We start from the raw sequence: 16,458 nt of genomic DNA, 5'->3' as shown, positions 1-16,458 counted from the left end.
TTCATCTTTTGTTATCGGTATATATTATTACAATTTTTTTTAAAGATTTTATTGGGGAAGGGGAACAGGACTTTATTGGGGAACAGTGTGCACTTTCAGGACTTTTCTCCAAGTCAAGTTGTTGTCCTTTCAATCTTAGTTGTGGAGGGTTCTATTCAGCTTCAAGTTGTTGTTCTTTCAGTCTTAGTTGTGGAGGGCGCAGCTCAGCTCCAGGTCCAGTTGCCGTTGCTAGTTGCAGGGGGCACAGCCCACCATCCCTTGCGGGAGTCGAACCGGCAACCTTGTGGTTGAGAGGACATGCTCCAACCAACTGAGCCATCCAGGAGCTCAGTGGCAGCTCAGCTCAAGGTGCCATGTTCAATTTTAGTTGCAGGGGACGCTGCCCACCATCCCTTGCGGGAGTCGAGGAATTGAACTGGCAACCTTGTGGTTGAGAGCCCACTGGCCCATGTGGGAATCGAACCGGCAGCCTTCGGACTTAGGAGCACGGAGCTCTAACCGCCTGAGCCACGGGGCCGGCCCCGAGTATTACAATTTTAATACAGTCTTTTTCCTTTCTTAAAATGTGTATACATTTTTTTGGCACCCTCTGTATTTGGTCATGTTCTGTATAGTTTACTCTTCATTACTGAAATGACTTTCTTCCATTTCTAACACTTTCTTGAGTATTGTTACCTCATCTGTGTTTTTCTGATTCTAATTTGTTAATCTTTAACGTTTTATATTATTTTATTAATGTCTAGCTCATTCTGAAATACCTGTTAATTTAATTACATTTAGCTTGTTTAGTTCTGTTTAATGGACACATGGTTTTACCGTCTAAGGACGTTATTCTTTTTTTTTCTTAAAACATCTTGATATAGGATTTGACCTTAGTGCTTTTCTTCTGTTCATTTTTATGTGAAATTATTTTTCATGAACTTTTAGGAGGTAAGAGTATAGGAAAGATTTTCTGATTTCATAGTTCTCTCTTCTCTATTGTTTTTGTGTAGTGTTCAGAAACACAACTGCTTTCTAGAATTCCTTGGCTCTGTTCTCAACTTTAGTTTGGACCTGCTTTTTTCCCTATCCTGATGAATTCTGACTCCACTCCCAGCAGTTTTTCCCCAATAAAGAATACTGTCCTAAAAGGGAGACCTGACAGGTTAGTTTTGAGAGTTCTTAGGGGTCAAATTGCTCCAAGCCCTTCAGTCCCGTTACCATGTACCCAAAGCACTCACCTAGTATTGGAAAGGGCAAATCCCTTCCTAAACATAGTTGCTCCTTCCAAATTGGCTGCCCCATTTTCCAGTGAATTCTTATTAGTTCTTTAGGGGTTTTTCTATTCTCAGGTCCATCAGGCCACATCCCTGATGCTTCCGTCTTCTTCCTCCCACACAGACCCTGATAGCACGGAGGCCTTGTGAAGTGGTGGTTTGCTCCCAACTGCTTATATTTTGTGGTTTGTAGGAATAACTTTTCACTTAGTTTTGTTACAAGTATTGTCCATGGGTTTTGGTTTTGCTATTTCCATTTTTATTTGGGGTCTCAAATTGAAAAGCTATGTAGTTGTTGCCACCACCTTCCCAGAGTTCTGCTGAGAATGTTATCTCATTGGAATTCTACAACCACTTCATAACTTGGTACTACAAGCACCTACAGACTCATAGATGAGAAAGGTTCAATAACCTGTCCAAAATTACACAGCTAGCCAAGTCATAAAACCAAGATTCTAACTTGGATCTCTTAAATTCTAGCACCTATATTTTTATATTCATAGGAAAATGATTCATTATATAGAAATGTATTTTATAGCAAATTTGTCAGGAATTAATTCTGTGAAATGCAAAAAAATCTATAAATTCCTGTATAATAAAACTTAATTCGAAGTTTGAGAAACTACAAGTCCTCTAAATTTTTAGTGGGGCAGCAAAATAATGGCTACAAAATCACATCAAAGGCAAATTCGCAAGAAAAAAAATTGAAACACTGGCTCTCAAATCTCATGGATTCCTCAACTATAGTACATACTTTAAGTAGGTTAAACAAATGTAATCCTGGAAATTACAGTAATCCTATCACTACAACTGTTGCATGTGCATGTTCATGCATAGGAAAAGAAGCTTCCAAAGTGAGCAGCCACTAATAACCTACCTGGCCTGCCTTGTGTAGGTGAAGACACAAATAGAGGCTGTACAGCATTCTGTGAGGAAACTGAAGTAGTACTACTAGCTTGATTAGCTGTTGCACAGTTAGATAAGACTGGAGCTGGAACATTACTGGCACAGGAAGCTGCAATTGCTGCAGAATTTACGATCACCTGTAAACGTGGGAGAAAGTTTAGAAATCTTGAGTTTGGTTTCTCAAATAATATTAGTCTCTCATCTGATCCTACATTTCAGGAAATAGTATTTTGATAACTAAAACACAGAGAAGTCAATCTTTATTTAACCATGTATAGGAAGGTTATTTATTTTAGAAGACCCCAGATTACTTTGAGAGCTTCAACTTTTAAAATTTACTATTTTTCTGAAAAGGTAATATATATTAATATGACTCAAAAATCAAGTATAAAATTGTGTAACAATGAAGTTTCCCTTCAACCCCTGTTCTCCATCTGCCTAGTTCTCCTCTCCTCAAGCAAGTAACCTCTGTGTTTCCTGCATATTATCCAGAGATTTATACACTTAAAAAAAAAACAGAGAAGGTGCTTTGATTTTTTTTTTTAATTCATGAGACTACAAATTGTGTTTCTGATTAGGCCACAGCACCCAACACAGGGCTGTGTACAGAGAGGTGTTCCATAAATGGTAATAGACTCTTCTTGAATACAGTCCTCAATGCAGTCTCCATTTTCTTACCACCCACTACAGTGTGGCTGCTACTGCCTCTGGTCCTCAGAAACTGTATTCCAAGTCACCAGTGGTCTCTGTGGCAAAAAAATCCCAGTCAACTCGTTAGTCCTCACACTGCTTGACCTCTTGGAAACAGCTGACACTTTACTGCTCCTTGAAACATTTTCTCCCTGGGGCTTCAATAATAATACACTCTCCTGCTTTTCGCAGCTCCTTGGCTGTTCCTTCTCTACCCATTTTCAAAAATTTGGTGATTCACAGGCTCTGTTCTAGATGCTCTTCTCAATCTCTTCCTCTGCCAGAATGATCTTATTCACTCACTCCTATGGTTTCAGCTACCTTTTTGATGCCAACTCTCCATTCTACAGGAGTGCTTTACATTTAAGTCTCAGCAGATGACATTGACGTGGCAGGTAATTTATATTAACTCACTCATTACATAAGAAGTTCAGAGTAGATTAACAACTGTTAGTCTAATGTTGGCATATAAAACAGTGTCTGGACCACAGTAGATGCTCAATGTGTTGAATGAATTTACTAATCACTGTGCAGGGCACCACAAGGTATAATAATACTTAAGATAGGAATATAAGCAGCTTCTTTGAAGTATGATGAAGAGCAAAGAGAACAAAAAGAAAAAAAGTCAGTTTCCTGTGTTCAGACCACTGCAACTGACTGCTTGATAACACTATAAAGATTACCTTCTGGGGGTAGTTGTATGAGGTAACTGTGTCCTGAGGAGACATAGAACATGGTCTTCTGTCCTGAAGAGACTTTAGTGAATACAGAAATAGAGTTAAGTAAGGGGAAATCAAGAAACCAAACAACACATCAATAAAGGATTTGCTTTGTTTTAACACCTCCTAAAATTAATAAAGGTCATCTGCTCTGAAAGTATTCAAATTTGGAAGTGACTACTAAAATAACGCTCCAAAAATTATCACTCTAGTGCCTGATTTACATGACTTCTCTATTTCTGATCTATAGAGATCCAGATCATTATCTAACTCTAGTCCCAATGCAAATAAGGTAACAGAGGACTGTAATTTAAATACTTTCTCAGTGGCCCTTCTTTCCTCAAAATCTTCAAAATCAGTAGGACCAACAACAGTTTTGCTACAAGAAAGCATTCCATCTAAAGATGTAACTTGGGACAAGGGTGGATAATTGGTAATTTGGCTGCATCCTATTAGCCAGGATGTAGTATAATCCAACCACCACTCCCTCTGGCTCAAGACCTTGTCTTTGTGAAAGCAAAAATCATTTTATCAAATATACAGTGATGGAAGAACTGACTCTGGGTGGTGAACACACAGTGTGATATATAGATGATGTATTACAGAATTGTACATTTGAAACCTATGTAATTTTACTAACCATTGTCACCCCAATAAATTTTAATTAAAAATGATTTCAAAAGGTTCAGAGTTATACACGACAGACTGTCATGACAGCAAAAACAAACAAAAAACTAGCAACAGAAATGGGTAATAATGATAAGAACACAAAGGGAATCAGGGGAAATAATCACAGAAACAAGGTTCGGAACAATACTGTGACAAAGATGAGCCTAACTTAACAAAAACTTAAGATTGCACGTTTCTTAAATTTGTGTTCAAGTACAGCCAAAGTACCTGCCAAAAAGCAAACTTCAGCCCTGGCTCAGAAGGCCCATTGTGAATGCTAAACAATTCTAGAGAAGGATTTGGTTGAGAATCCTATGGAAATAAGAAGTAGGAATAAATGTTCATCGCTTCTTAGAAGGCTCTGTGCCTGGACATCTTTAAGTCCTGCATTTGTCCTCTCCCCTTGGAATACTGTGAAAAAATTATGTAGAAACTTACTAGTGATTTGGTGACTAGGGGGTGGTTAATGGAGCACAACATGAAGAGATTGAAAGCTACTGGAATGTATAATAAAGTAAGTTCACAACAAAAAGGAACACGTGACAAGTGAAATTAAAGGGACAAAATAAAGTGTCTACTTTTGTCACCTCTGATGGTGAGATTTTTACTTGCTTTTTCAGTTGGGTGACTATTTCAAGAGATGGTATAAAAAGCATGTGATATGAGAATAGTAATCACAGACTGAGGGGAAAAACTATTATTTCTCTAGAAGGGGCAAAGGAAGGGAAGGAAAAACAGGGGAAGAGAATTACATATCATAGTTTTCTTCACCTTCCTAAAATGTATTGCTTAAACAGGGAAAACAAAAATTTAGTACATGAAGCTACCAGAATTAAGATTAATCACAGTTAGAGAATAGAGGGTAGTTATTCAAATTCTTCAAAAATATTCTAGTTCTCCTCCTGGGTACATGGTAGATTGTTCTGCCTGGCCTCATCTAAAGTTAGGTATGGCCATGAGACTTGTTTGGCCAATGAAATATTAGCAAAAATATTGAGAACCAGTGTTCAATTTTCCTATCTTTAGCCTGCGTCAAGGTGATTGTGAAAGTGCACGTCCATCAGCCATGGTCCTTGAGTCACTATGATGAACAAAGGCCTGCTACCAACCTGCACTGGACATAGAACATTAGCAAGAACACCCATCATGTGTTCAGCTGTTGAGATTTTGGAGGGGTCTTTACTGCAGCCTAACCTAGCTTGACAAAAACAATAATTGTTAACTAGAAGTAGTGGGCTGCTGTAACAAAAACCTAACTTGAGAAGATTATGAACTTACAGCTCTTAATGGAAAAGATTTGGAAAACAGAATGTTAGTTTTGTTTTGATTACTGTTGGCAGAGTTTAGTAAGCTATTTTAAGGTACAGAAAAGTAGCTTGCAGGCAGGAATAAAAGGGAGTAGAGAGTACTTGAAGACAGGGACTTGTAGGGCTGAAGAGGTAAATAAAAGACAAAATTGATTAAGTGCTCTCAACAACAAAGAGCAGTTAAAACTTGGCCTCAAAGGAAGAATCACACCATTGTGAAAATCTGATTGCATTATGTTAAAGCAAGAGTCCAACTAAGACTATAATATTGAGTGAAAACTTGCACTTGGACAAAACGGCTCATGGAAAAGCATCCAAAGGTATGGCTCTTCCATCAATGCCTGATAAGCTCATGACAGTTGCGATCAAGTAGAGAGAGACATAGGGATAAGAAAGCAAAGCATTATAGTAAATCTAAATAGTGTATCTATTATTAAAAAGAATTGTCAGTATGGATATTGGCACATGAAACTAATAGGAATAAAACAGAAAAAGAGCATAATAAATTAATCATACAGCCAGAGAAAACGTGAGCAGAACTAAAACCATCCAACTGAGATAAAATGACCATTGGGCCTCCAATTTTCTATGAGTAGGATGTAGGCTAATAAAGCTGCTCAGTTGCCAAGAAGGATTACTCTCTAATGCCTATTTCAAATACGACCAAGGAAAGAATAGTCTTGGAGTAACCAAGAGCCCCAGAAAACAATGAACCAGCGAGCCCCTCCAGGGGAACAGTCCCCATGCCTAAGTCGGGGGCCTTTATAACATTTGTCCATCATGATGTCAGAATTGCTACAGGCAAGTAACCATGTTTCTCCTATTTTCCCCCTCTCTGAGTGGGAATTTTTACTCCAATTTTCAGTCCCTGCTCTACCACTGTAAATCACGTTTGAAGGGAGTAAATAACTTTATAAGTTTGGTTTTAGTTCTCCAGATCAAGAGGAGCCACATCTAGATCCAATACAAAGAGTATTACACATTTCCCAGAAACCTTGGGCTCTGAGTTTAACTACAATGAATGGAATTTTGGGGCTGCCTCCCTTGAGGTGGAAGCAAGTATTTTGCTTGTAGGAGGGAGTTTGAGTTGAAGGCTGTAGTCCTTAGTGCTGTTAAAATATTTCCAACTTTTTGACTTCCAGGCACAGAGAAATTAGTTCCTCAGTGGGACATGCTCTGGCCAATGAAAAAGAAATGGAAAAGAAAGTGACACATGTCATCGCCAGGTGGAAGCTGTAAGAGCCATTGCACCATTCACTACCTTTTGTTTCCTGCCTTGGCAATCACGGATAGAGCTTCCATAGCCTGAGTGCCTGAGTAGGGCCCACCCAGAGACCTCCACTGGACATGTAGCATAAAAAAGAAGCAAATATTTCTTATATCAAGTAACAGAGATTTATAGACAATTCTTACTAATAGAAAAATCACAAAATTCTCTAAAAAGGCATCACTGCCAATGCTCAAAATTCTTCATGTATCAATACATATTAGGAATACCTCTAGTATCTCACTTGGCCACCAGTGAGAATATAGTGGCATGACTCTCCAAAAGAAAAAAAAAAGGAATACCTCTAAATAGACTAACTTCAGAAAGGGAGTGTGAACTTGGATGAGTTAATTTCTGGTTCTCAATTTCTTCATCTACAAAAATGGAATGATACCTGATAACCTCATAAAATTTAAATAAATTTATATGTATAGCTCTTAGAATACTGCCCTAGGACACAGTAGGAGCTATAAGTGCTTGCCATTATAAAATACCTACCAAGTTTGCTGTAGATTCAGTTGTGCTATAAACACCTGAAGTTTCATATTCTGGTTCCAGAGGATATTGCCAAAGTAAAGTTAAAAAAAAAAAAGAGCATTATATTATAGTTGGAAATTTTATAAACAATGATGAATGTCAGATTCTATCTAGATCTCACTGACCTGAAGGATAAATATATTCCTCATGATATCCCCCTAGAAAAAAAGAAGAAGTGTGTTTATGTAGGGCTTTTTAGCTCAGTAGAGCCAGATGACCAGCACTTGTTTTTCTCAAGTTTTATGGATATATGTTCAAAACTAAAATGTATACATCCTTGAAACAAGTCATTTGAGCTTTCATACTAGTCAAAAGATACTGAAACCAGAGATTGGCTGTCCAAGAGTACAAATATCTCCTCTGAAAATTCCCTTAGTTCTTAAAGTTCAGGGAAAGGTGAAAAACCCAGCTGTATCCAATTTTCCCAGTCAGGCAGTAAAGTATGGCAATTAAGTTCACCAGCTCTGGAGTTAGGACTATCTAGATTTGAATCCTGATTAATTACATCAGTTTAGGCAGGTTATTTAATCTTTGTGCCTCACTTTCTTCACTATAAAACCGGGATTAACAGTACCTGGCTGATAGGGGAGTGAAAAGAACATAGCATGGTGCTTGACATGTAATAAATGGTGACTATTATCTGAGTATAAGCCGTAGTTTGCACAGGTGGACATTAAAAGGATTCACCATGTCTCATTTGTTTTTCAGCCTGTCAGGTTAATAATACATTTAAAATCGGTCTGTTCTCAGAGGATGGCTCAATGGACTGAAGTACTTCACTGTAAGACTGGTGTAACATTGAAATGTAGACAAAGTCAATCTTCAATTGGACAGTTTTCCATGAAATAAAACCCCACAGGTCAAAATTGGATTTGATTCTTAAACACATCACTTATCAAACACATACGCATCAACCCCTCCAGACATCAGGATTTAAGGTGAGAACAAAGATTTGGTTACTTTGAATATGCCACTACTGGTGAGCAGTACATATGAAGGTACCCATCGTGCTCAGGGGAAAAGACAAAAGTGTCATGCTGAGTAAAAGAGCACAGCGTATGTATCCTTGAACATATGTATCCTTAAACGCATGCACATGCACATGCAAAACCTTCAGAGATTATCCTTGTGCTAGATTTTTTTGTACTCATTAAATTCTTAGAAATATCTATTTTCTTCCATATAAGTAACAGAAAGGAGAACATCACAGGAGAATAAGGAATTTGATTGGTAAGTTGAGTCATTCAGACTGCCGTAATCCACCCAATTCCTCCAGAATTGTTTAAGTAGGCATATATCATTTTATAGTAAAATGGTAAAAATAAGCATACCCCATGGTAAGAGGCACTATAACTACTGTTGAAGGCACATATGCTTTAGAGTCAGAAAAACCAAAATTGAAAATTGATCTCTGCCAGTCACAAAGGACCACATATTATATGCTTCCATTTATATAAAATGTCTAGAATAGGCAAATCCATGACAACAAAAAGACTGGTAGCTGTCAAGGGCTGGGGGGGAGAATGGGGAGTGGTTATTAATGGGTACAGGATTTCTTTTGGGGGTGACAAAAATGTTCTAAAATTGATCACTGTGATGGTTATGCATCTGTGCATAGTTCTGTGACTATCCTAAAATCCAATGGATTGTACAGTTTAAAGTGAAGAACTGTATGGTATGTAAATCACATCTAAATAGAACTGTTATAAAAAAAATTGAATCTGTGACACTTACCAAGAATATGACTGGTCATGTCATTTACCCTTCAAACCTCAATTTCTTTACATATAAAGTAAGGATACCGCATTTCTCAGAGGGATACAGTTTAAGTATTATATTAAATTATAAATAAAATTACTTAGTACATAGGATTCAATGAATAGTATGTTTACAGATCAAGTAGACCTCTTCAGGCAATGAAGTTATTTTATAGCAGTCTTGTAAAATAATAGCCAATTACATGAAAAGCCTAAAGTAGCTACAGCGGTACCTCAGTTTTCTAACATAATCCCTTCTAGAAGACCGTTCGAATTCTGAAATGTTCGAAAAAAGCCGACTGCTAGACCTCAGGATCTTGCACTCAGCGGAAGTCACGTGACATGTTCGACTTCCGAGGCATGTTCGGAAAACCGAAGCATTTACTTCTGGGTTTACGGAATTCATAAACCGAAATGTTTGTCAACAGAGATGTTCGAAAATCAAGGCACTACTGTATTGGAAATGGTGAGGACAATATAAATAGTACCTTACTAATAAGGAATAGATGTTTTCCATACTGAAATCTTACTCAATCAAAACTCACTAAAAACCTATGCAGAGAGCTGAAAAATAAGTTACTGCAATGTGGAGGCCTACAGAAACAGAAGTTTGTCCTTCTGAGAAATACCAAGACATCTTCAAAAACCTGGAAAGCTCTGAGATAAGAACTGGTAACTTTCAAAATGAGCGACCAGAACAAAGTGAGACCCCCCAAACCAAAACTTTAGGTCTATTTCACAGCCCTGATATGCTAATACCAAAAGAATCATCTTTAAAAACAAATTTAGCTGTAATTGACTCACCACTGTCACTCTGGCCATCGCCCTCCTCTGAACTCAAAGTCTGTTTGCCTGAGCTATGTCCTTGCCTTGTGACACAGTATCTTGGATTAGGAAGAATCATTGTAGAGGGTCCTCCATGATTCTGTACCAAAGAGACACACACACACACACACACATACATGCAGTTCTCCCTATACAGTCAGAAAAAACTACATATATTTTTAATGTGCTTTACAACTTTAAAATGTGAGGAAATAATGATCAAGAAAACAGAAATATTAGCCCATACTATATAGACAATATTATTTATCCACCTCTACCCCCTTCCCTAAGAACAACTTAAAACAACAACAACAAAAATGTTCTCTTTTCCCACCTTTAAAAGTGCTAAGATGAAAACTCGTGTTTTCCAGGAAGGGCTTTATTTGGCCATTTGTACAAAAAGCTAAAATTTATCCACATTGCCTTTACTTTAAAAAGAGAAAAATAAACCGCTTATTGAGTAAAGCTTTTAACTACTTACAGGTAAAGTTGGATAAGCAGTCTCATCCCCTTCTTCAATTTCATAAAAAGTAATGGTTTCTTCCAAGCCCCTGGGCATCTGTCCATTCTCTGGGGCAAAGTTATACTGGCACTCCTTATTCATGCAATGCATCTGGCGGTGACTACGTCTAAAGGAACTTAAATAGTTCAAAGAATGAAAAGGGAAAAATGATAAAATATGGTAGTAACTTGATTCTAATTTCTAAATAACAGTACAAACCATCTTAACGTTGACACTTCAAAAAATTTAGCCCATACATTTGTTGCTCAGCAATGAATCCAGACTTACCAATTTTCTCTAACTTTCAACTTAAAATTCACTTACCGAAGTTACAAAATAGCCACGGGGATGTAAAGTACAGCGTAGAGAATATAGGCCATTATGTTGCAACAACTATATACAGTGCCAGGTAGGTGGCGACTAGACTTATTGGAGGAATCACTGCATGAATTACATAAATGTCTAACTACTATGCTGCATACCTGAAACTAACATAATACTGAATGTCAACTGTAACTGAAAAAAACATAAATAAAAAATAAATTTTAAAAATTCATTTACCGAGATCTATAGGAGAAGTTATCATAGCTCTGGCAGCACCTTTTACCTGGGCCAGGGTAAAAATCAACTTTAGGCCCCGCCACGTTATGCCTGTTCATAAAGTGAGATGAATCCCTAAGAATAAAGGGAAAGGAAAACAATGTTTTGTTCACCAGTGCTTGAGTAGTTGCTGTTTGTAATTAAATAGAAATAACACACATCTTCCTAAAAACATCCACCCTACAGGCACTAGGCCTATCTATTATCAATGCATATAGTGCCATATACACAGCACCCATCTCGATGGCATTCTATTTCTACCATCTCTTCAACTGCTCCATATTTTTCCCTAAACTGTGAGCATATGAACCTTCCAATAAATTCATTTGAATTTAAGAATTTAAGTATATATCAGTTCCATCCTCTATTCTTTTCATAGGTAGAAATTACAAAAGAAATCTAAACTATTGTTTCTAAATTCTACTGTAATTCTGTCCAGAAATTATTTCCAGTATCTAAACAGAGAGATGTATTATCTTAAAAGTCAGCTGAACCTTACCTGGGCATCCCAAATCCCCGACCTTGTGCCTGAGATGAATGTTGAGGATGAAAATGTTCACTAGCCATAATATCTCCAGTTGTCTGTGAGTAGTGCATTGCAGGGTCATGCCCATAATGCATACTATGCTGAAGCCTCGGCGGAAGGAGGGGGTCTCCCCTGCTGTAAGCCATGGTCATATAAACCTCTTTTCCTCTAACTTTCTTGAACATCTTCTTCCGTTGCTTCATGTCCATTTCTGACATAACTTTCAGACAAACAAAGAAGTAGCAAATAAGCTTCATAACCAAAAGAAAAGATCCATGGTCTCCCCACCACTCCCACAAATGCCTAAAATGTTCAAATGTTTTTACTAGGAACAAACCAAATAAATATAGGGAGGGAATTTTTATATTTTTTAAGGAGGTACTAGAGCTTCCATTTGGAAGGGCAAAACCAGCAGGTAATTTCTGTATCAATGGATATTTCAACACTATCTTTAGGCAGCTTTGGTCATCAAAATGTAGAGTCAGTCATCCAGTTACCTATGGCACTATTATCCACAAAATTATGTCTATTGATCTATGGCTGCTCCCGTGAGATAGGGCTGCTCCCGTTTTCCTAGTTCTCTGAGAAATCTTTCCCCTTCATGTTTTATAATCTAAAATCAATTCCAGCTTAAGTTTACACAGAGTACTTAGAACAGTGGTTCTCAGTCAGGGACAATTTTGCCAGTGACCCCTTGGAGCACATGCAGCAATGTCCGGAAACATTATGGTTGTCACGACTAGGGGAAGGATGCTACTGGCATCTAGTGAACAGAGGCTAGGGATGCTGCTAAGCATCCTACAATGCACAGGACAGCTCCCCATAAAGTATTATCCATTCCTAAATGTCAGTAGCACTAAAGCTGAGAAACCAACCCCGGAACTAGACTTACATAGACCTTTTTAAAAAGTACAATGTAGGGTACAAGAAGGAGAGAATAATAAAAACCTGCAGTATACAAACCAATTTCTGGGACATAGCCCCTGGAAATTTTCTGGTAACCTCTTCCTTTCCGACTGGGTACAGCACACCAGGCAGGAACGGGTGTCACTTGGGTAACTGGTTTTAAGTTAGCCAGCGGAACAACATGCCTTAAAATTAAAGGTACCACCGTGAAGCCATTGCAACAGACTTAATTTTCATTTGATGCACATAACCCACCCTTCCTGATTCATTTTCAAGTGTATTCTACTTAAACCTATTGATATTAGCTTCCCAGTTGATGTTTTCTTTTTAGGTTTAGAAAACCTAAAAGTAGTTTATACAATTTCACAGCTGTTTGTAGTATACATCACATTCCATAGGAAAGATTGTGGCACACTAGTTTACAAATATTTGTTGCCTCTCCTTGGAGAAAGATTGTATTTTCGCACCCCACTGACTTCAGTCTTGGATATGTAACCCACTTTTGCCAATAAAATGTGAGCAGATGCTTTAAGAACCAGCACATGGTTTGTCATGTTCTCATTCTTTCCCTGCCTGTAAAATGAGGCTTGTTGGCCTGGGTCACCTTTGCTGACCCACTATGAACATGCTAAATGAGCAGGAAATGACTTTATTGTTTTAAGCTGCTAAGTGGTTTTTGGTCGTTGGGGTAATATAACCAGTTTGATCATTCTTAAAGTGGATAATAATATCAGTATCACCTGGAAACTTGTTAGAAATTCAAATTCTTGGGCCTCACCACAGACTTACTGAATCAGAAACTTTGGGAACGGAGATCATCAATCTGTTTTAACATGCTCTCCGGCAATTCTGGGGCATGTTAAAGTTTGAGAATGACTGGATTACATTATCTTGATATTGGCAGAGGCTCAGTTAGCAAACCAGCTTTCCAATTAGTATGAACAGTTTTTTCCAGAATTCTGTTGTATTTGATATTTCTAATAATTTGGCTAGTGCCTAGGATTTGTAAACTTTTATACATAGGTATACAGCCACGTGTTGCTTAATAGAGTGGGTAGGTTCTGAGAAATGCGTTGTTAGGTGATTATGTCATTGTGAAAACATCCTAAGTGTACTAACACAAACCTAGATGGTCTAGCCTACTACACTCCTAGGATATATGGTATAGCCTATTGCTCCTAGGCTACTAACATGCACAGAATTTTATTGTACTGAATACTACAGGCAATTGAAACACAATGGTATTTGTGTATCTAAACATATCTTAACACGTTGCGTACGGCGGGGTTTAAATCCCTCATGAAGATTCTCGTGATCCATACGCAACGTGTTAACATAGAAAAGGCACAGTAAAAATGTGGTATAAAAAATAAAAAGTGGTATACCTGCATAGGGCATTTACCATGAATGGAGCTTACAGTACCGGAAGTTGCTCTGGGTGAGTCAGTGAGTGAGTGATGAGTGAATGTGAAGGCCTAAGACATTACTGGACACTATGGTAGGCTTTGTAAACACTGTCCCACAAGCCCTACCCCTGCTTCCTTACAACAGGGTCAGAAATATAACTTTAAAGCTGTTAGTGCTGTCCATGAACCCTTTGAGCTGGATGAATGTGAACATGAAGCTCCATGTAGGTTGGATTAATTGGAAATATTGAGGAGAAACTGGCTGGTTGAGGTGCAGACCACAATAGTGACTGTCAGGGAGTGGAAGGTGGTCTGAGGATCACTAGGAAGAAATCAAGATGTAGACAAAAAGGAACATAGGGATTGTCATGACTATGTGCTATTGGCCACTGCATGTTGGAGCAGTGGTCAGATTAAGAAACCTTGTGGTATTCATTTTAAAAAGAAGGTGTTTAACATGGAGAGGGTGTAGAACTGGGGATGCAATAGTTTGACTTTGGAAATTTTTTTTTAGTTCAATTGACTCTATTGGGGACAAAAGGCTCTCTCTGGCATTAAATTGATGGAAGAAATAAAACTTCTCTTTGTTTTATATCATTACAACCTGAAAATATTCCCAAAGTACAGGGACAGGTTGGCTCCACACTAGCACAGAAAGCTTTTATGGAAGTGGCAGGTTCCCTGAAAATAAGACCAGCTCTAATGCGTCTTTTGGAGCAAAAATTAATATAAGTCTGGCTAGGTCTTATTTTCAGGGAAACATGGTAATACTTGTTAAGGTAGCTCCTGTGGACCTGTGTCCTTGTACAGAATCTTAGGTCCTCAACAGAAAATTTACAGCAATGCACTCTGAAGTACATCAAGCTAGATCTGGGAGGGCTATAATACCCTCTAAGTATGTCATGATGGGGGGACAGGCTCCCCTATGCTGAAACAGGGGGTGGGGATGTAATCTCTGTACTCAAAACTGAGGTGCTGTGAGATAAAGAGAATCTACTATCAAGCCCCACAGATATGCTCCCATCAGAGAAAAGAAAATTCCTCCTGAACCACATATCCTTCTATTTCGTACAGGCAATTCAGCTCCATTACAGTCTTATGGGACCACTGTCATAGAACAAAATATCATTATGCAGCACATATATGTACTGAGTTTTCACACTTTAGCATTTACTTTTACAATTCAAGATAACTTATCTGAGGCCAGTACCAGATACAACTTTGGTTCTCTTACTAGCATCCTGGTGATTCTCAATTTAATATTACAGAAAGGCATCAGGAGCCAAAGATTTTAAGAATTCAACACATTATATTCTTACTTTTCTGCCAATTCTTCAATGAAGACTGTTACTGAACTGTTCTCGTTTCCAACTTCCTGAATATGAGCATTATAATATCTTCCACCTGTTTCCAAGCGAACCTGAAAAAGGGGAAGAGACAATAAGAACACGTCTAATCTCAAGCCTATTGGCAGATGTGGCTTCTGCCGAACAAAAATACCACTTTTCCCCAAATGGAGTTGTGTCTACTTATTGAAAAGCAGTTGCTAATCAACACTGCTAGTCTGGTTCAATGGACACAGTATACACTCAAAGAGCCTTACATCTAATGAGAAAAGTCTATAATTAAAATTTAACACAAACATTAAAAATTTTTCTAGCATTTTGTAAATTAGTTTTATTGAACTCATATTAATGACTAAAACCACAATCTTGGAAAAAACAAATTGATTCTTTGCAGAAGGAACTAACCTGACACTTGTCTCCCAAATAGTACTGTCTCCCAGCATACTCTAAGTAATCAGATTTCTGAAGTTCTGTTAAAAGAAAATGAAGAATCAAGCTCAACTGAACTGGTTCCTTTCCTATTATACATCATTTAATTTTCTAATTTACTTTTACCACAGTGTCCTTATAATGATACCACTAGGAGCTAAAATCTGGGGTGAGAAGTCCGAAAGGGTCATTCTGTCACTCCTGATGGGTTAGGTTATTCCTGTGGTCAATTTAAGGAGACCTGCAATTACAGTTTTGTGCTACAAAACACAAATAGGTGGAAATTAGGAGGTCTGAATCTTGGAGTTGTTCAAATACCAGTAAGGTAAAATTTGAAAGTAACATACTTCACTAAAAAAAGAAAAAAGTAACACTATGCAGCTTCTTCAAAGCCACCTATTATTTTTAACAACTTATTGTGTTCCACCTGGTCTTAACCTCATCCTATACTGTAAACTATACCTAGGTCCACAAGGTTCAAGGAGTTGAATATGAAATATTAAAGGCTACCTCTAAGACAGAACCTTAAGGCCTACTTTGATCAACCTAGTTATCTATTAATAATAAAGGAGAGATAATCAATTACCTATTTCAAGGGTTAGCAAACTTTCTCTATAAATAGCTAGATAAGTATTTTAATGTTTGTGGACCACACAGACTCTGTTGCAACTATTTGACTTTGTCATAAAACTTTATTTATAGACACTGAAATTTAAATTTCACATAATTTTTATTTGAATTTTATATAACATATTGTTCTTTCCTTTTTTTTTTGCCATTTAAAAACATAAAGACCATTTTTAGCTCACA

At 37.6% G+C, this 16,458-nt stretch overlaps 1 protein-coding gene across 1 annotated transcript in view; it reads right to left on the bottom strand.

Moving 5' to 3' along the window:
* Nucleotides 1-16,458, bottom strand: part of ALG13 (ALG13 UDP-N-acetylglucosaminyltransferase subunit) — a 74,341-nt gene that overhangs the window by 22,855 nt on the left and 35,028 nt on the right. The window contains 11 exon segments of the mRNA XM_074323865.1: nt 2,134-2,299; nt 3,536-3,607; nt 7,313-7,362; nt 7,477-7,509; nt 9,913-10,033; nt 10,415-10,571; nt 10,997-11,110; nt 11,535-11,781; nt 12,525-12,652; nt 15,193-15,293; nt 15,625-15,689. Of these exon segments, the coding sequence (XP_074179966.1) occupies nt 2,134-2,299; nt 3,536-3,607; nt 7,313-7,362; nt 7,477-7,509; nt 9,913-10,033; nt 10,415-10,571; nt 10,997-11,110; nt 11,535-11,781; nt 12,525-12,652; nt 15,193-15,293; nt 15,625-15,689 (1,254 nt within the window).

Source organism: Rhinolophus sinicus, chromosome X (assembly GCF_036562045.2).
Source record: "Rhinolophus sinicus isolate RSC01 chromosome X, ASM3656204v1, whole genome shotgun sequence".
Taxonomy (NCBI): Eukaryota; Metazoa; Chordata; class Mammalia; order Chiroptera; family Rhinolophidae; genus Rhinolophus; species Rhinolophus sinicus.
The sequence above is the reverse complement of the archived record's forward strand: the minus strand, read 5'-3'. Positions and strand labels throughout refer to the sequence as shown.